This window comes from Symphalangus syndactylus, chromosome 18 (genome assembly GCF_028878055.3).
Source record: "Symphalangus syndactylus isolate Jambi chromosome 18, NHGRI_mSymSyn1-v2.1_pri, whole genome shotgun sequence".
In the NCBI taxonomy this organism is placed as follows: Eukaryota; Metazoa; Chordata; class Mammalia; order Primates; family Hylobatidae; genus Symphalangus; species Symphalangus syndactylus.
The window spans coordinates 70,751,187-70,771,453 of NC_072440.2; the positions used below are offsets into that span (position 1 = coordinate 70,751,187).

The 20,267-nt window shown below is 44.8% G+C and overlaps 1 protein-coding gene across 5 annotated transcripts in view; it reads right to left on the reverse strand.

The window, feature by feature from the left end:
• LARGE1 (LARGE xylosyl- and glucuronyltransferase 1) overlaps nucleotides 1–20,267 on the reverse strand; it is a 641,552-nt gene that overhangs the window by 468,067 nt on the left and 153,218 nt on the right. For all 5 annotated transcript variants that reach the window (XM_055254495.2, XM_055254491.2, XM_055254492.2 and 2 more), the window contains exon 2: nucleotides 10,540–10,727. In XM_055254495.2, coding sequence (XP_055110470.2) covers nucleotides 10,540–10,645 — 106 coding nt within the window. In that variant the 5' untranslated portion in view covers nucleotides 10,646–10,727. The remainder of the gene's footprint in view (nucleotides 1–10,539; nucleotides 10,728–20,267) is intronic.

The following is a 20,267-nucleotide window of genomic DNA, read 5'->3' on the forward strand; positions in this document are numbered from 1 at the left end:
CCAGCTATACAGTCATCACACAGGTTAAAATTAAAATTAACGCTGGGCGTGGTGGCTCACACCTGTAATCCTGGCACTTTGGGAGGCTGAGGCGGGCAGATCACCTGAGGTCAGGAGTTCGAAACCAGCCTGGCCAACATGGCGAAACCCCGTCTCCACTAAAAATACAAAAATTAGCTGGGTGTGGTGGCACATGCCTGTAATCCCAGCTACTCGGGAGGCTGAGGCAGGAGAATCACTTGAACCCGGGGTTGGGGGGGTGGGGCAGAGGTTGCAGTGATCGAAAATTGTGCCACTGCATTCCAGCCTGGGTGACAGATTGAGACTCCGTCTCAAAAAACAAAACAAAAACAAACAAACAAAAAAATTAAAATTAAATTATTAGCGGCATCCCAAAGTCTTCCTTGGGCCCTGCCCCAGTCTCTGTGCTACCCTCTCTTCCAGAGTTAACCACCATCCGGATTGGTAAGAGCCTACATTAATTTCTGCCTGTTTTTGAACTTGGTATAATTGGAATCCTATAGTATGTATTATTTTGTGTATGTCTTCTGCTCAATACTGAGACTAATTTCATTTTCATCACTCTATAGTACTTCACTATATAAACGTGCCACTATTTTTTTTTTTTTTTTTTTTGAGACAGAGTCTTGCTCTGTTGCCCAGGCTGGAGTGTGGTGGCATGATCTCGGCTCACTGGAACATTCGCCTCCAGGGTTCAAGTGATTCTCCTGCCTCAGCCTCCCTAGTAGGTGGGGCTACACGCATGCTAATTACTACCTAATTACTACCATGCCCAGCTATTTTGTATTTTTAGTAGAGATGGGGGTTCTCCATGTTGGCCAGGCTGGTCTTGAGCTCCTGGCCTCAAGTAATCTGCCTACCTTGGCCTCCCAAAGTGCTGGGATTACAGGCGTGAGCCACCACACCCAGCCCCACTATTGTCATTTTAGTGTTCATGAACATTTCATAGTTTCCTGTCTGGTGCTATTATAAATAACGCTGATGTGAGCACTCTAGTACTAGTCTTTTGTTCCCAACTACATGCATTTCTCTTGGGTGTATTGTTAGGGGTAGAGCTAAGGGATTATGGGGTATGCTTGGCTTTGCTTGGTAATACTTTGGGTAAGTTTTCCAAAGTAGTTATATAAATGGCTATCTTTTACTTAAAATTAAGAGACCTATTCAAACATCAAAAGGACCCTCTGGATAAAATCCTCCCTCCTTTTGTTAAATTGGTATCTAAAATCAAAAAATAAAATAAAATTGACTTAAAACCAGGAAACCTGCAACAAAGAGCAGACATTCTGAACTTATCTTTTCAGAAAACCCTAATGCATCATCAGTTACTGATTAAACACCTATCATAGATGAAGTATTATGGTCTTAAGTCATTCAGACAATTCAGACCAATACATCTAAATACAATGCCTTTCTCATGAGCTGTAAATGAAATGTTGGATATATATATGTCAAATTCAAATGCAAGAATCCAAAACTCCAAGGGAAGGATAAGATGTCCATATGAAAAGTGCATGGCACACCATCTCTGCTCTATCCATAAAGGACAAGAAGAGGACAGAGAGGATGTGGGAGCATGAGACTGTGGGAAAGTGGTATGGAAGGCAGAACAATGACCCCCCCAAAAGATGTCCACATCCTAATCCCCATGGCCAATGAATATATCATCTTCCATGGCCAAAAGGGCTTCACCAGTACCATTAAATTAAGGATTTTCAGATCGGGGAGTTATCTTGGATTTTCTGGGTAGGCTCAATATAATTACAAGGGTCTGGCCGGGCAGGGTGGCTCATGAGGTCAGGAGATAGAGACCATCCTGGCCAACATGATGAAACCCAGTCTCTACTAAAACTACAAAAATTACCTGGGCGTGGTGGCACGTGCCTGTAATCCTAGCTACTCAGGAGGCTGAGGCAGGAGAATCACTTGAACCAGGGAGTCGGAGGTTGCAGTGAACTGAGATCGCACCACTGCACTCTAGCCTGGTGACAGAGCGAGACTCCATCACAAAAAAATAGTAATAATAATAATAATAATAATTACAAGGGTCCTAATAAGAGGCGGGTAGGAGAGTCACAGTCAAAGAAGGAGATGTAACAACAGAAGCAGAGGTTAGCATCAGAGAGAAAGATTTGAACATGCCACACTGCTGGCCTTGGGGATGGAGGAAGGCATCACAAGCCAAGGAAAGCAAGCAGCCTCAAGAAGCTTAAAAAGACCAGGAGATGGATTCTTCACTGGAGCCTGCAGAAGGAACCAGCCTTGTCAACACCTTGACTTTAGCCCAGTGAGAATGATTTTGAGCTTCTGACCTTTGGAACTATAAGATAATAAATGTATGGGTTTTTTTTAAGCCACTAAGTTTGTGGTGGTTTGTTACAGCAGCCACAGGAAACTCATACAAGTTGCATGTTGGGACTCACGGCAACCACATTTCCTGATTCACCAGGCCTCTTGCCATGATCTCTTAAAGGAGATGCAGCCAACAGATGCAGCAGGGTCATTTTTTCCACTCTAGCAGGATGGCCAATATTATTTTAAGATCAAAGGATATGTATAAGAAAAGTAGAGGTCAGGTCAGGCGCAGTGGCTCATACCTGTAATCCCAGTACTTTGGGAGGCCAAGGTGGGCGGGTCACCTGAGGTCAGGAGTTCAAGACCAGCCTGGCCAGATAGGAAGGCCAGATAGGTTTCACCCTATCTCTACTAAAAATACAAATAAATTGGCTGGGCATGGGGGTGGGCACCTATAATCCCAGTTACTCAGGAGGCTGAGGCAGGAGAATTGCTTGAACCTGGGAGGCGGAGGTTGCAATGAGCTGAGATCGTGCCACTGCAGTCCAGCCTGGGCAATAGAGCAAGACTCCATCTCAAAAAAAAAGAAAAAGGAAAGTAGAGGTCATCTTTGGAACCATCTCACAAGCAAATAATTGGGATAGACTCTACTGCCCTCTCAGATGCCACAACCTTAAAGAGACTCTTAACAGTCACAAGGTAAGAACTACAGACACATGCACTGGGCATTCTTCGGGATGCATGTGTCACCTGGGCACTATTCAGAGCAGCCCACTTGCATGCTCACATCCTCATTCGTTGCAAGATTTTGCTCAAGCTCAGCACCAACAGTTATTAAGCATTGGCTGGAAAATTTCTTTTTTTTTTTTTTTTGAGATGGAGTCTCGCTCTGTCGCCCAGGCTGGAGTGCAGGGCGCGATCTTGGCTCACTGCAAACTCCGCCCCCAGGGTTCATGCCATTCTCCTGCCCCAGCCTCCTGAGTAGCTGGGACTACAGGCGCCCACCACCATGCCGGGCTAATTTTTTTGTATTTTTAGTAGAGATGGGGTTTCACCGTGTTCGCCAGGATGGTCTCCATCTCCTGACCTCGTGATCCGCCCACCTCAGCCTCCCAAAGTGCTGGGATTACAGGCGTGAGCCACTGCGCCCAGCCAGCTCTTCATTTTTGATCTATTTTTTTTAAAAACACAACTTTTGTATTTTAAGTCCCATTTCATTTTGCATTCAGCATCCTATGTTCTTATACTCCATAATATCCTTATTAAATAATACATTTGGATCACTGGCAGGACAGCAAAAATAGGCTTTCCTGCCAACGCTGCTGTATAGCCTAGACTTGGGGGATACTGAAAGCTCCAGCAGATTATTCACCAGTACCTTGCACAATCTAACTTCCCAGACCTTCCAGTACACTCTCTGGGCTCAGGGATGGGGGAGCAGACACAGGTCTGGGGAATCAGTCATGTCTGGACAAACCCTCCTTGGATAAAATGCACCGCCCCCATCTCGCCTATTCCACCACATAAGTGCCCTGGGATTCCACCATAATAATAATGCAAAGAAAAAGCTTTAACTTACAATTCTTTCATTCTCACTGCAACTCTTCAAAATAGCCCAGTATCGGAACCCCATTTCTTTCTGTTGAAATTTACTGTGACAACACTCAAAAATATTCATTTCAGAAGGGGTTCATGTTGATAAAAACGGAACCACCAGTGAACTCAGCCTTTAGGAATGACAAAACAGGGGTGCAGACTAATATCAGTTCAGAAGTGAAGATCCCCTGCCGTTTCATGACACTGGTTTTAAGTGTTCAGGACTTCGCATCCTCTGAAGACATTTGCTTTTAAATAACACCCACATTGTCCTGGCCTGCCTCCCTGACAATGGGAAACCTTTGCACCGAGCTGGTTATGAATTATCAGAGGGCAGCATGTGTGAAGAGTTTTCTGAATGGCTGAAAAGCACCCTTTTTCCACATGCTGATAAGTCTCTAATAGCCGAACACATCTCCTTGATGGACAGAAAAGAAGAACCACATCCCACAATAAAACCCATTGGGCTCTGAGAAAAGGTGATTCTGACAGAAAATAACAGGCATGCTCTAAATTCAAATGGGGCTGTAGTTGAGCAGATTTACTCCAGTCCCAGAATTAACATCATGACCAAATGAAAGCAGCCATGTCCTCAGGTCTCAAAAATCACAGATGCTCACAGCACCAGAAGCCCTTCCCTACCAGTGGCTCTTGCGTCCCTCAATACCAGTCCTTCCCAGGAAACATTCACTAAGGACACATTAGGAGTGAGTGCTCAGTTAGACACTGGGAGTGTAACGACAAATAAAACACTTCCTTCTCTCAAGAAACTCATAGGTAAGTGGTTAGCAAGACACCAAACAAGCAAAATATCTCTTGATGAGTGCTGGTCATAGAAGTTTCCACATGGGATCTGGCATTAGGGGAAAATGACATTGAATATGGGCATTGATGGTGTTGGCTGGGAGGGAGGGTTTCAGAAAAAAGAACTGAATAGTGGGCAGTAAGAATACAGAGTGAAAATTAAGAATCAGAGAAGTAGTTTTCTCAGGAAGTTCAACAGGGTATTATACCCTGAAGACAGACAGTATAGGTTGGGGAAAAAACAATTGTGGAAGACCCCAGAGTCATGGTAAGGAGTCCACAGTGGATCCAGGAGGCAATGATGAGACCTGTCAGCACTCACAGTCAGAAGAGGGCACATGTGTTCATTCACTCATTCATTCAACAAACATTTGGGGACCAAATCTTCTCCCAGCACTGCAGTAGGTGTTAGAGGCGGAAGGGTGAGCTAAAGAGACCCGCTCCCTCCATTCCCAAAGCTTGTAAATCTGCTGTGAAAACAAAAGATTAGAAAAACAAGAAAAATAAAGAGCCCTGAGTATTAAGGGTACATACAAGGAGTTAGGTAAATAGGGAGCCAAGGAAGCCTGCCAGTTAAGGGTCAGGAGCAATTAATTGTGTTTCAGCTGAGACCCAAGGATCTAGGCAGCCAGACAAAGAACAGGAAGGAAACAAGAGCAATAGAGGGTGTCAGGGAGAAGAAAGAACAGGTGGGAAGAGCAGAGCCCACAGAGGGCGATGCACGCCAGGACTTAAAGGAATCTGGCATGGCTGGGCAGAAGATGCCAGATGATGGGAGGCAGGATGGTGGGGATTAGGGGATGGGCCAGAGGGGCTGACAAGGAGCAGAGTGGTGCTGTGATTTAGCTCTGAGGAGTCTGAAGAACGAAGGAGACCTGCAAGAAAGTGGGCTGTTATGCTTAGTCCTGATCACAAAGAAGGAGTGGCAGAGCCAGGGCGACAGCAGTGGTGAAAGGTAGGAAACAACTGACGCAACTACGAGGCCGAGCTTAGACTCAACAGGAAGTGGCAACCGAGACATGGAGTGAATGAAGGGAGATAAGGATTACTCCCAAGTTTAGGGCCTGAACGGCGTGGAGCTGGGAATGCTGACTGAGATGTTAGAGAAAGAAAGGTGGACTGGGAAAGAAATAAAGCAAGGAGTTGGGTTTAAGAACTAAGGGGTTAATGCACTAACAAAAACACCACCTGATGAGTGTCCTTCACCAGCGGTCACTGGGCCTTCAAAAGCTGTCTCAAGGAATGGAAATCTCATCTCTTTCCCAGATGGTGAACTCCATGCCTAACAACTGAGTCGCTAGAACAGGTGTTCTTTCTTACAGGGAGACAATGCCTGTCTCCCCATAACATTTATGCATTGATCCTGCTTCCACCCTCAGGAGCAAATCACAGTAAGCCGACTCCCTCTTAGTGTCATAATTCCCCTTAATCGGGGAAGATTCTGGTCATTTTCAATTCACTTACATCAGACGTTAGAATCAGAAGCTTGTAGGTAGAATGTCGGCACCCTGCTACGTGCACTCGACAACTTCATTTCACGCTGGAAGAAACGAAGGTCTAGCATGAGAGCAAGCGTGCCCCAGACCACCCAGCTCCTCTGGCTGAGCTGATTTGAGATCCTCAGACAGCTGACCCCCTCCAGGGCTCTCTCAATATATCATGCTGCGGCGTGTAATCCAACTCCAAAACCCTATGCTGAGAGCATCCACATCTCGGAGGGAGTTCTTGGCTCTGCTCTCAGGAGATCCATTGAAATTAAACAGAGTCAAAAAATAAATAAACCCACAGAAAGTATGAACAGTATTTCCATGAATACAGGCAGCAACTCTGCCCCTTATTTATGGCTTCACCTGCCACGAAACCAAAAACTCAAGGGTGTCAATAAATGGATTGTAACATTGTTGTGATGTTTAATTGCAAAGAAAATAATGTCTCTGCGGGCCCTTTGGGAAATGCACTGTTGTCTGCGGCAAATGGCAGGGAGCTTCATGGAGGCATTGCCTTTGTGTTCTGATAAATACTCAGCCTTTCCCAGAGCCTCAGGATCTCTGGGTCAGGCAGGGTCAGATGGGTCACCTTGTGTAACTGCCCGTCTCGCTCAGCTCCCTCCCACGATACTGGACTTGTGTTTCTGCATCTCTTATGCCAGATATTTCACTACCTCCTGGGCAGCTCATTCCAGCTCTGGTCAGCATGATCCTCATTATGAGGAGCTTGACATTTGGCTCCTTGCCACGTCCCTCCGTAAGTTCGGGGCCACCACAGCAATCCCAATCTTTCTTTCAGGGGACAGCCCTTTGTCTGTTTGCTGAAACTGAGCATGTACACCCTGCGCCTCTGCTTCTCCAAGGTAAACATCCTCAATTCTTCCCACCATTTCTTACATAACCAGATTTGAACGGGCACTGTCACTCACCTGGATTTTCCTAAGCGTGCTGTCTCATCTAGATTGTCCTTATAGCAGAGAGTCCACAAATACAAATGCAGCAGCCCCAATGTACACTAACTGACACTCAGTAACAGAAATCTGTTGCCTTTGTCATCCTAGCTAAAATACTGTGTTAACATGCCCACATCACCCAGCCCCTACTAAATGCAGCTTGTGATTTGGTCCCAAGAGTGGGGTTCATTCTAAAGGATCATGTTGATAGACACAGCACCTACACCCAGTCTGTCATGTTGCCCCAAAGTATTTTCATGATCTTTCCAGTTTCCCATAATCTATCTGCCAGTCTGGTGAAATTGCTCAAAGTTAGTGATCACAGTCACTCCACCGGCCATGATGGTTCTAAGCTGCCTTCAAGTTGACCATAAACACATTTAACCATAAACACAGACAGCTATGAATTCTCCATAATCCAGATCAACTTCTAATCTCTTCTCTTTGGGAAACCATGCCATTTGCCTTTGGTGGCCATCCCAGTCACCCAATCTCACCCCATGTGTTTTAAGCAACTCTCCATCATCCTGTGACCAGAAATAGGCACAGGGCTTAAAGTTAACAAAAAAGTATCAGCTTCCCTCACTACCCTCCCATAACCAGAGTGACTGGTTTCAGGAGGAGTTACCACAGGCAATTCAATCAGAGGCAATATTGGGGAATTAGAAAAAGGAAAAAATCCTCTTTCTACTGGAGTTGGTGAGGACAGGATGCAAGCCTGAAACTTCCTCTATGTAGATAGTCACCCTGAGAAAAACCAAAGCAGAGAAAAATAGAACAAAGGGATAGAGGGAGACCTAGCTACAAAGCCCCTGGATCCAACTCTGCCTGAAGCCTGCCCTATCTCTGAACTTACAAATCCTATTAACTATCAAATTCCCTTTTCGCCAAAAAGCAATTTGGGTTGGCTTTCTGCCAAAGAGTACAAAACAAAATTCTACAACTTTCCTCACCCAGATTGTGTGACACCCCATCAAATTCCTGACCAAAGTTTAATCACTCATTGAGGCCCCAATCTATAGCATGGTATTGCAGTTAAAAACTCAAGCTCTTGAGTCCAATCCAGGCTCCATCTTAACCACCTTTGGGGCCATGGGCAGATCACTGAAGCTTATCTGCCTCACCCTCCCCATCTGTAAAATAGGTGTATTAAATGTACCTGGCACAAAGAATCATTGTGAAGAAAGAGTGAACATATGTAAAAGTCCTTATAACAATACCTGGCCTGTAGAAATACTCAAAATAGGCCGGGCACAGTGGCTCACGCCTGTAATCCCAGCACTTTGGGAGGCCGAGGCAGGCGGATTATGAGGTCAGGAGATCGAGACCATCCTGGCTAATGCAGTGAAACCCCGTCTCTACTAAAAATACAGAAAAACTAGCTGGGCGTGGTGGAAGGCGCCTGTGGTCCCAGCTACTTGGGAGGCTGAGGCAGGAGAATGGCGTGAACCCAGGAGGCAGAGCTTGCCGTGAGCAGAGATTGCACCACTGCACTCCAGCCTGGGCGACAAAGCGAGACTCCGTCTCCAAAGAAGAAAAAAAAGAAATACTCAAAATACTAGTTGTTTGTACTGTAGTCATCACTGTGATGACAGAATCACAGTGTCTGTCATCACTGTCATTGTTTTACCATTATTATTATTACCAGCTTAGTTAGTTAAAAGTCAATGTTCTACTTACTAAACCTATACTAGCATGGGGCACCTCTGACTTCTTTTATAAAAAGGGCTTTTCCATGATCTCCGGAAGAATGTTTCCTTACATTAAGACCAACATCAACTCCCGTTCCTCTTTCTAGTCCCTTTTCCAAAAACTTACCATCCACTGCCATGGCATAATTAGCTCTATCTACCTGCTTAGATGAAGGTTCTGACTGTTCCAGGGATGCAGCTAAGGGGTGGGAACACGGACAGGGGTGTGTCACCCGGCCTCGGCACTGGGCTGAGCATCCTGAGCCCTCCCTGCTAGGCAGGCACACAGTTCCACCTTGTTTATATTCAGTCTATCTAACTCAAGGCACATCTCAGAAAGTGAAGTGGAGATCCTAATTAAAAGGTAGCCTTGAGCTGCCAATAAAATTATGCATAAAGGAAATGTTTAAAAACACAGTTGTGACTTCCTTGAGACAGATTTTCATTTGAGATCTTCCTTCTGAAATTCAAGTGTGGGGGTAAAAAAAAATAAAGTCAGCTCTTCACCACTGCCGTTCCCTTTCTCTCTGAAGCCTAGAAAACCATCTTTGATAGGCAAAACATTGCACTGTATTTGAAACTGCTGGCTAGAAAAATGGCAAGCCTTGCTGTTCCCACTGATTTCTGGAAAGTAGCAGGGATCATTTGTTTTTATTTGTTTGGGGACAGCAAATTCTTTGTTGCCTCCCTGTGCTCGGCCCGTCATGTAACTGATCATCTTTCATCCCCAGCCCGGGCCTGACAGCTCCAACAAACCTCTCCCACAGCACCCTGCCTTCCTCCATCACAACGCGCACTGCAACGTGCCGCGATCATTTGTTAGCCTATCTGTCTCCTCCACTATCCTGTGAATCTCCAGACGCGTTATCTCCATATTCTCAGCACCAAGTTTAGTGCAGGCATCCAATAATAACAACGACACGGCCAGGCGCAGTGGCTCACGCTTGTAATCCCAGCACTTTGGGAGGCCGAGGTGGGCAGATCACAAGGTCAAGAGATCTAGACCATCCTGGCCAACACAGTGAAACCCCATCTCTACAAAAAATAGAAGAATTAGCTGGGTGTGGTGGAGGGTGCCTGTAGTCCTAGCTACTTGGGAGGCTGAGGCAGGAGAATCACTTGAACCTGGGAGGCAGGGGTTGCAGTGAGTCATGATCGTGCCACTGCACTCCAGCCTGGTGACAGAGCGAGACTCCGTCTCAAAAAAAACAAAACAAAATAAAACAAAAAAAACCACACAAACAAACAAAAAAAACACCACCACCACCGCCGCCGCCGCCGCCGCCGCCGCCGCCGCCACCACCACCACCACCACCACCACGATGTTGAATGGGTGAATAAATGAATGAAAACATGGACCAACTCTTGAAACATATGGCTCCATGAATAGTTCAGTAATTTCTCCAGGGCCCAACCTTTTCCCCCATTATCGACAAAGTACTTGACTTGATTTGACATTTCTGTACCCACTACCCTCCCACTGCATCAAGGTATGCCTTATTTTGCTTGTTTTTCCCTTTTTCTCCTCACACTGTTGATTGCCGCCAACTACCTGTGTGACTCTAGACAAGTCACTTCCCATGACTGGAAATACATATTCCTATTAGATGGCTTTGAGTTTCTTTTCTAGGGTTCTATGACAGCTAACGTTCCCTTTCTTCCCTCCTTCCCTCTCACTTTGGCTTCCATTCTTACCTTCGAAGCTCCCAGAAAACAGGTAAATCCAGGTGATGGCTGGGATGCAGAGAAGACTCAACGAGGCAGCCAAGAATTTCCGTCTCCCCCTGCAGATTCCCAGCATCCTCTCGGAAGTGGCAATCCCTAATCCCAGCGCCGTTTCTCTGTCCAGAGCATGAAGTCCTGGGCCTCCCTCATAATACTCTCTGAAAGGAAGAGCAAAGAGGAAGGCCTGAGTTCTTAGCACTGGAGATGGATGCAAGTTATGAAAGAGAAATATCTCATAGATCCCGAAAGGGGTTCGACTGATCTAGGCTTCCTGCTAATCTTTGATCCCAAGAGATGATGCTGCCATCTCGCAGTCTTCAAAACTGAGACGATAAATAAATAATAACAAAAACTGTAAGATCACTCTCTCACACACACACGCGCACACACACACACACACAAACACGCACACACACATACACACGCACACTTTATAGTACAGGTTAACTTTGAGACCTGAACTAACATACTTAATGGAGCATTTAGTCAGCACCTATTATGTATCATGTACGAACCATGTGCTGTGTTTCAAAAGAAGACTAGAACAGGCTGGGCGCAGTGGCTCATGCCTGTAATCTCAGCACTTTGGGAGGCCGAGACAAGTGGATCACTTGAGATCAGGAGTTCAAGACCAGCTGGCCAACATGGTGAAACCCCATCTGTACTAAAAATACAACCTGCAATCCCAGCTACATGGGAGGCTAAGGCACGAGAATAACTTGAACCTGGGAGGCGGAGGTTGCAGTGAGCTGAGATCGCGCCACTGCACTCCAGCCTGAGAGACAGAGCGAGATTCCATCTCAAAAAAAAAAAAAAAAAAAAAAAAAGACTAGAACAGAGGATGGATTCAAAAAGTGTAGTCTAATGAGAGAGACCAACAGAAAAGATCTATGAGAACCCCAAGCTGAGATGTGCATGGGCCATTCTGGAAGGGCAGATAAAGGTGCTGACTGCCCTACGCATGGTCAGGATGACACAACAGTGCCAGCATTCTGGGCAGAGGAGACTGAGAAAGGCATTGGTATTGACCAAAGAGCACATGCCAAGGCAAGGAGATGGGAGAGGTCACCACATCCATCTGCATGGGACGGTACCCTAATCACAGCTGAAAGCCTAAACACACTCACTAGGGACTGTCTTCATAGATTCTACCCTCGATATGGAAGAAGAGGTCCAGAGAATCACAGAAACCATTAAAACATGCAGAGAAGGGATAAGAACAAACAGATAGCCTGGGGAGGGCATATCCTCAGACCATGGCAGAAGACTGGCTGTGATGTGTCAACGGAAGAGGGAGCAGGTCAGTGCAGACAGAGTGGACGGCCCATGATCTTTCACCTGATTATTTGACCAGGAAATCATGAAACCTACAAAGGAGTTAAAAAACCAATGGACCCTAAGACCTCATCTCTACCCACCTCCTGACATAGGTGTCACGCTGACTATAGGTAGAAAGAAAGATAAACCCACATGGTGCCTCCCTAACAGAGCGGAACTCACCCATTGCACACAGCTATAAAAAGCTTCAGATTCCCAAGGAACAGATGTCTATCAAACAGCTGGCTTGGTTCTCCCCTTCCATATTCCCAAATGCACCCTTCCCTCTTGGGTAACCCTTATACCGCCATGACGGTGGTCTGGTTGAACTGACTCCTTTCCCCGCCAGCCTCAGCATTTCCAGAAGACAGATAACCACCCCATCAGATCCACCTTGCATTCTTTAAGACTTAGCATATTGCCTGTCAGCTACAGGTGCCTGATAACTGTCTGTTAAATGAATACATGGAATCAGATTCTATCCAAAGGCCATCCTCTCAAGCTTCAGGAGTTTATGTTCAGTGAGTTGCCAATAATAAACAACTAATGGAGCTGATCGCAACTGTCAACGCTGAGCCTGCTTCTGCAACCAATCTGACATGATTTTCTAAAGGGAATTCTTTTGGAACAGATGAAAGACCACAGGGCTAGAGGGTGTAGGCTAGAAAGTAAAACTGAAAAAAGCAAAATCCTTTTAAACAGAGAATGTTGACTTGAAAAAAGTCCCCTCTAGGGAATGTTCAGTCTAAAGCATGGAAAACAAACCCTACGTACACATTCCACCAGTCACAGAGAATGAGAACCACCAAGACCCGTGAATCTCTTAGGAGAAGGAAGTGCAGAAAAAGAGGGCTCTGCAGTTAGATAGATGTGGGTTCAGGCCCAGATGCTGCACTCGACTGGCTGTGACCTTGACAAGTCCCCTGTCTCTGGATAAGCTTCCTTATTCATCTATAAATTAAGATGACACCCTTTATCTTGGAGGGTTGCTTTGAGGCTCAAATGAGAGAGTCCTTGATGAAGTGCTTACCAAAGATATTTTAAGTACATTTCAGGGGCGATCCTTCCTTCCTGGAGGGCAGAAAAGCAGCCTTAATTGGTTTGCTTGTTCTTTTTTTTTTTTTTTGGAGACAGAGACTCGCTCTGTCTCCAGGCTAGAGTACAGTGGTGAGATCTTGGCTCACTGCAACCTCTGCCTCCCGTGTTCAAGGGATTCTCCTGCCTCAGCCTCCCGAGTAGCTGAGATTACAGGCACACGCCACCACGTCCAGCTAGTTTTTGTATTTTCAGTAGAGATGGGGTTTCACCATCTTGGCCAAGATGGTCTCAATCTCTTGACCTTGTGATCCACCCACCTTGGCCTCCCAAAGTGCTGGGATTACAGGCGTGAGCCACGGCACCTGGCCCTTAATGAGGTTTTTATCTCTCTCCACTCCCACCCTTCCCCCACAGGACTGGGTAGAAAACAGATCCCAACAAATAGGTATTGCCCAATATGCCAGATAGGTGATTTAAACCTGAAGGATCCACCTACTCAATTCTCCTTTAAGAGTTACCCTTCTCCCTAGGGATCTGTGAGGGGCTGGTTCAGGACCCCCTACAGATACCAAAATCCACAGATGGCTCAAGTCCCTCATATAAATGGGCATAGTATTTGCATATAATCTACACCTATCCTCCTATATACTTTACTCTAAATCATCTCTAGATTACTTATAATACCTAATGCAGGCTGGGCACAGTGGCTCATGCCTGTAATCCCAGCACTCTGGGAGGCTGAGGTGGGTGGATCACCTGAGGTCAGGAGTTTGAGACCAGCCTGGCCAACATGACGGAACCCTGTCTCTACTAAAAATACAAGAATTAGCCAGGTGTGGTGGCGTGCGCCTGTAATCCCAGCTACTTGGGAGGCTGAGGCAGGAGAATTACTTGAACCCGGGAGGCGGAGGTTACAGTGAGCCGAGATTCTGCCACCTCACTCCACCCTGGGCAACAGAGCAAGACTCCAACTCAAAATGGTAATAATAATAATAAATTTTTAAAAAACTTAACCAAAAAATACCGAAGGCAATGTGAATGCTACATAAATAGGTATATTGTATTGTTTAGGGAATGAAAAAACAGTCTGCACACGTTCAGTAAAGTTGCCGTTTTTTTTCCTGAAGACTTTCAATCACAGTTGGTTGAATCTGTGAATGTGGAACCCTCAGATACGAAGGGCTGACTGTATCACAACATTAAAATCACAATTTTTGTTTTCACAGTTTACTTACAGCAATAAGTCAAGGCAACTAGCAGTAAGTAGCACTTATACCTCAAGCACTTTTCTATATTTTTTCACATATAGCTGCTTATGTAATTCTCAAAATAACCTATGAGATAAACACTATTTCCAGTTCCCACTGTACGGATGAGAAAATTAAGGCCTAGAGAGATTAGTTAACTGGCCAAGGATTATACACTACTATACACTACTAGTAAGAGGCAAAAACACCTCAGGCTCTGCTCTCCCTCAGCAACTGATCCTAAGAACTCTTGCCACAGGGTGTTTCTCCTTTTACTTTAACCTAAATCCTTCATATTGAATATTATGATTATTTCTTTCCCAGGGTCAAATATATCATAACTGTTAACTCTCACTCCAGAAAAAAGTACAATAGAAAGACATTAAAAAGCTATAGACAAGGGCTGGGTGCAGTGACTCACACCTGTAATCCCAGCACTTTGGCAGGTTGAGGCGGGCAGATCACCTGAGGTCAGGAGTTCGAAACCCGCCTGGCCAACATAGTGAAACCCGGTCTCTACTAAAAATACAAAAAAATTAGCTGGGCATGGTGGCGGGCTCCTGTAATCCCAGCTACTTGGGAGGCTGAGGCAGGAGAATCGTTTGAACCCGGGAGGCAGAGGTTGCAGTGAGCCAAGATCACGCCATTGCAGTCCAGCCTGGGCAACAAGAGCAAAACTCCATCTCAAAAAAAAAAAAAAAAAAAAAAAGCTATAGACAAATTTGAACTTTTAAAGGAAGGGAGGAGGATAGGAACTGAACTTATTTGGCATTAATAATATTCAAATAACACTGGGAAAAAAACTCTTTAATAAAATACTTACTTTCCTCTTTTCCCCTCTCCATCTGAGGAAGTTAGTATCAACACATACAATTTGTACAAAGTTTTAAAACAGAATCTATGGTGGTTTCCCTTTTATGATAACATGGGTATCTGAAATTAAACCCAGCAGGTAAAAAATATTCCTTCATGAACTTCACTTTTAAATGACACCTCTGTATACTAAAAACACATTTTTAAGAAAAATCTCAATCTATATCAGAAGTTACTCCAGGGAAGTCAACACAGAAATCAACACAAGAAGAATGGAAGGAAGAAACAGGAGGTGGGCTGGAAATTACATCACAAACATGTGCAAATGTTGGCGAATTAACTGGGAAAACCAGCCTCTAACCTGCTCTCTCCCTACTGCTCTCTTGTGCAAGGGAGGCCTCCCCACCTATTAACCCAGGCAGGTGTCTAAGAGTCATCCCTAAACACCTCTCCCTCAACTCCAAGATCCAACTCTTCGGCCAAGCTGGTCAACTCCTCCTCCTAAACATGTACTCCATCTGTCATCTCCTATCTGTCTTAACCAATGAAATTTACACTTATGAAGAACATTGTATGAACCCAAAAAAATCACCATGATCTGTTCATTTTTGTTTTTGTTTGAGACAGGGTTTCGCTCTTGTGGCACAGGCTGGAGTGCAATGCCGTGATCTTGGCTCACTGCAACCTCCGCCTCCCGGGTTCATGCTTTCTCCTGCCTCAGCCTCCCGAATAGCTGGGATTACAGGCGCCAGCCACCACGTCCAGCTATTTTTTGTATTTTTAGTAGAGACAGGGTTTCACCATGTTAGCCAGGCTGGTCTCAAACTCCTGACCTCAGGTGATCCACCTGCCTCGGCCTCCCAAAGTGCTGGGATTACAAGCATGAGCCACCATGCCTGGCTGATCTGTTAAGCTACAAACACAGGATTCAAAGCTAAATGTATTATATAATGTGATCACAAGTATCCTTCAGTCCAAAGCAATAAATTTTATATATGTGTACAAATACCTATATACCTATATAAGAAAAAAAGGCTTAAATGTTGTAAATTATCTTTTGGTATAGAATATGACTAATTTCAACATGTTTATATATACATATATATACTTCCTGAAATTTTATACAAGGAGCCTGCATTGCTTTTACAATTTAAAAGTTACTTAAAAATTGGCCAGGCACAGTGGCTCACACCTATAATCTCAGCACTTTGGGAGGCCGAGGCAGGTGGATCACCTGACATCAGGCATTCAAGACCAGCCTGGGCAACATGGTGAAATCCTGTCTCTACTAAAAAATAAAAATTAAAAAAATCAGCTGGACGCAGTGGTGCATGCCTGTAATCCCAGCTACTGGAGAGGCTGAGGCAGGAGAATTGCTTGAACCGGGGAGGTGGAGGTTACAATCAGTTGAGATCTCACCACTGCTCGCCAGCCTGGGCAACAGAGCGAGACTCCATCTCATAAATAAATGTTATTGAAAAGTTTTGATCTCTATGTCTTAATTATATTGCTTGCAATTCAAAATACCTCAGCACAGACAGTATAAAATATATATGTATATATATGCATGTATATATAGGTATATATATAAGCTTTAATATATATACATATATATATTATATATATAAGCTTTAATTTACAAGCTCAGTGCAGTGAGTTAACATCTCTCGTGTCCTAATTGGGAATACGCCCTCCAGGGGTGGCTGGTTACCATTTGAGAGACTCCAGTCAGAAGCCTACATTCCAAGCGTATGCTCCAGCTATCTCTCATCAGCACCAGAGGCTGTCTTTTAATTAGCATCATGGATGTTAGAAATAATTTTTCATGGGTGTTCAAGATGTGTGGATTGTCTAGAAACACTGCACATGAAGAAGGAATAAAAATCTAAGAAAAAAGTATATACACACACATACACACAAACACACATATATATATTTATATGGGGAACAAAATGGCTTAAACCCTTCAGAATTGCTTAGGATCCCAAACTGATCCTAGGTGCATATAACAGTGGGAGGATTTGGACCACTGATTCTAACTGGAAGATTGCCTGAATCTTGCCACTCACACATTGTCACTCGTCTTCAGTGAACCTTTCTTACAAGGTGCTGTCCCAGCACCTATAAGAGAAAGAGCTGGACATCACCGAGGTTTTGTTATAAAACAGGTCCTATAGGCTGGGTGTGGTGGCTGACGCCTGTAATCCCAACACTTTGGGAGGCCGAGGTGGGCGAATCATGAGGTCAGGAGATCGAGACCATCCTGGCTAACACAGTGAAACTCCATCTCTACCAAAAATACAAAAAATTAGCCGGGCGTGGTGGCATGTGCCTGTAGTCCCAGCTACTCAGGAGGCTGAGGCAAGAGAATGGCGTGAACCCAGGAGGCGGAGCTTGCAGTGAGCGGAGATTGTACGGCTGCACTACAGCCTGAGCGACAGAGCTAGACTCCGTCCCACTCCAAAAAAAAAAAAAAAAAAACCAGGTCCTATGGCAGATGGATCCTTGAAAGATGTTAGCTTTATTATCATTATTTGTATTACTGTCATTATTATTTTCCTACTGCACACCTTTACCCAAGCTGCACTCCCAGGCACGCGCGTGCACACACAGTCTCCCGCCCTGCCTACTGTATCCTAGATGTCTTTCCTCCTCTCTGGGACCTCAGTAGAATCAAGTCTTCACTGCTTCTGTAGGACTGCTCTGTCAAGTCTAGTCCCGAAGGCTCTCCCTTTTTGCTTCTCAACTCTAACAGGAGTCAGCAGCACACTCCTAATCACTTAATTATCTTCTAATCATTTCCTGTGCATTACTTGATCTCTCTTCATTGGACTAAAACCCCTTCAGGGCAAAGGATCTAGGTCTTCCAGGGTTAGTTTTAAGCCTCTCCCTGAGACCAGCATCTAAGACCAAGGAATGTTTACACTAACCCACCTCTACTCAAAGGGTGGTCCTTGAACCAACAGCCATCAGCATCAGCTGATCTTTTCAGATATGCAGAATCTCAGGCCTCACCTCTAGCCCCACTGAATCAGAACTGGCATCTTAACAAGATCTCAGGTGATTCATATACACACGAATGTTTGAGAAGCCTGTACTAAAGCACTTAATAAATAACTGGTTAATAAACAGAGCTGGCCGCCCCTTCTCCTCTCCGCTCCTCACTTCACCAGGGCAGGAATCCGCCAGTGCAGTAGGGCAAACTGTTCACATTCTAGACTTCCTTGATTGCAAATTTGTTACAACAGCTTTCTCTGAGATGAAAGCAGAGTTTCTCAACACGTGCCTTTTTCTAACTAAACAAAAACATCTACGGACTAGGGTTGGCTCTGATGATGTGCCTGACTTTTCATCAAAAACTTCCCCCACAAGTGAACACTGACTGAACAGCACCAGCACCACCCACTTCATTACACCCACCTTACCAAAGAGAAAACCGAGACTAAGAGAGGCGAAAAACACTGACTTAGTGGTTGGAAATCCTGGCACGCAAATTCTCGTATTGTTTCCTTTACGGGCTATCTCCCCTATCAGACCATTGGTGTCACAAGGGCAGGGACCTGTCCATTTTGCCCACTGCTGCCTTGTTCATTACTAGCACAGTATCTAGCATATAGAAAATAAGCTAATCAATAAATATCTATTGAATGGATCAATGACTGTCTCCATCATGGCAGCAGTCTCCCTGGATATTCGTTATCATACAAACTACTCCAATCACACGATACCCCTCAGCCCACCCTTCCCCTCCAAGCCCATCTATGGAATGTTGTGGAACTTACACTATGAGATCAGAAAACTCCTCTTTATGTTCAACCTCCTTCCTCTCACGTCATTCTGCCTCTTGCTTTTATGTGAAAGTGGAGCTGTCCCCTAAATCACTGCTTCCCCTAAAAGAAAGATCTGTTCCCCTCCTGCAAAGCATGTACCCAACTAAGGGTTAAGAAATGGGCCTCTGTCCTTCTGGCTTCCAGCTGTCTCTCCTGGATCCTCCTGCCACTCTCTCTAATGAAGATCCCTGTTCCACTGTGGTTTACCATCGTCCTCCCTGTCCTTGGCAACTACTGGTCACAGCTCTCATTCTTTTTTTTAAGCCAACAGGTTATAGTAATTTACTTCACATAAGAACAGCATATTTCAGGCCTACGATTTCCATTTAATATCAACAAAAATAATCTGTATGGAAAACCCAAAAGCAATCATAGAACATAATATGCAAAGTGTGCAAATGTAATTTAAAATGCAAGTTATTCTATAGCATTAGCAAGGTAGAATGTCATAGATATTAAGGAATCCATCTCATTGTAGCTAATAATCTTTTTGCATGTCTAGCCAATGCAAATGTACAAATTACAACTTAGTGTTGATGTTAAAATGTGTAACTCATCCTCAGATCATTTGTTTGAAGATACTAAAATAATGTCATGTTTATATTTCATTATTTATGAAAGTCATCAGCTCACTTCTAAAGCTTCATAAAGCATTGCACTGATAACGTATGTGTAGCCAGGAGAAACTGTTCCCTGAACTTAAAAGGTGAAAGATATGCCAGGTGCAGTGGCTCATGCCTATAATTTCAACATTTGGGAGGGCAAAGGGGGAAGAAGTGCTTGAGGCCAGGAGTTCAAGACTAGCCTGGGCAACATAGACCTACCGTCTCTAAAAAAATGTAAAGACTTTAGCTGGGCATGGTGGCATCTGCCTGTAGTCACAGCTACTCCGGAGGCTGAGGGAGGATGGTCACTTGAGCAAAGAGTTTGAGGCTGCAGTGAACTAAAAATCACACCACTGCACTCCAGCCTGGGCAACAGAGTGAGACCCCATCTCTAAAAAACAGAAAATTAAAAAGCCAAAAAGGTGAAAGGCAATATCCTACATTGCTACTGCAGATTAAAAAAAAAATTATACGTGTATGTGTGTGCGTGTGTGTGTGTTCATACAATCCCCCACATCACACACAAGAAACCACCCATAATCCAAACGGGAGGTCATTTACTCATCCCATTCTTGATAACTGTAATCTCCGCGTGACCGTTCTCACATTCTTCCTCCTCTCCACTCACTTCCATGATGAAAACGCCCATCCAAAATATCTGCCACTTCACATGAATCAGGTTCACATTCTAGGCCTTGTCATCACCCCAAGCAGCACAACCTGCATGGTTTCAAATGTCAGTATCCCCCACAACCCCCCACAGTCCCCCACAATCCCGTTGCCAGCCCTCCAAGGCTACAAGTGCACAGATTCTTTACTGTCATCATGACCCCCTATCTACTGCCTTT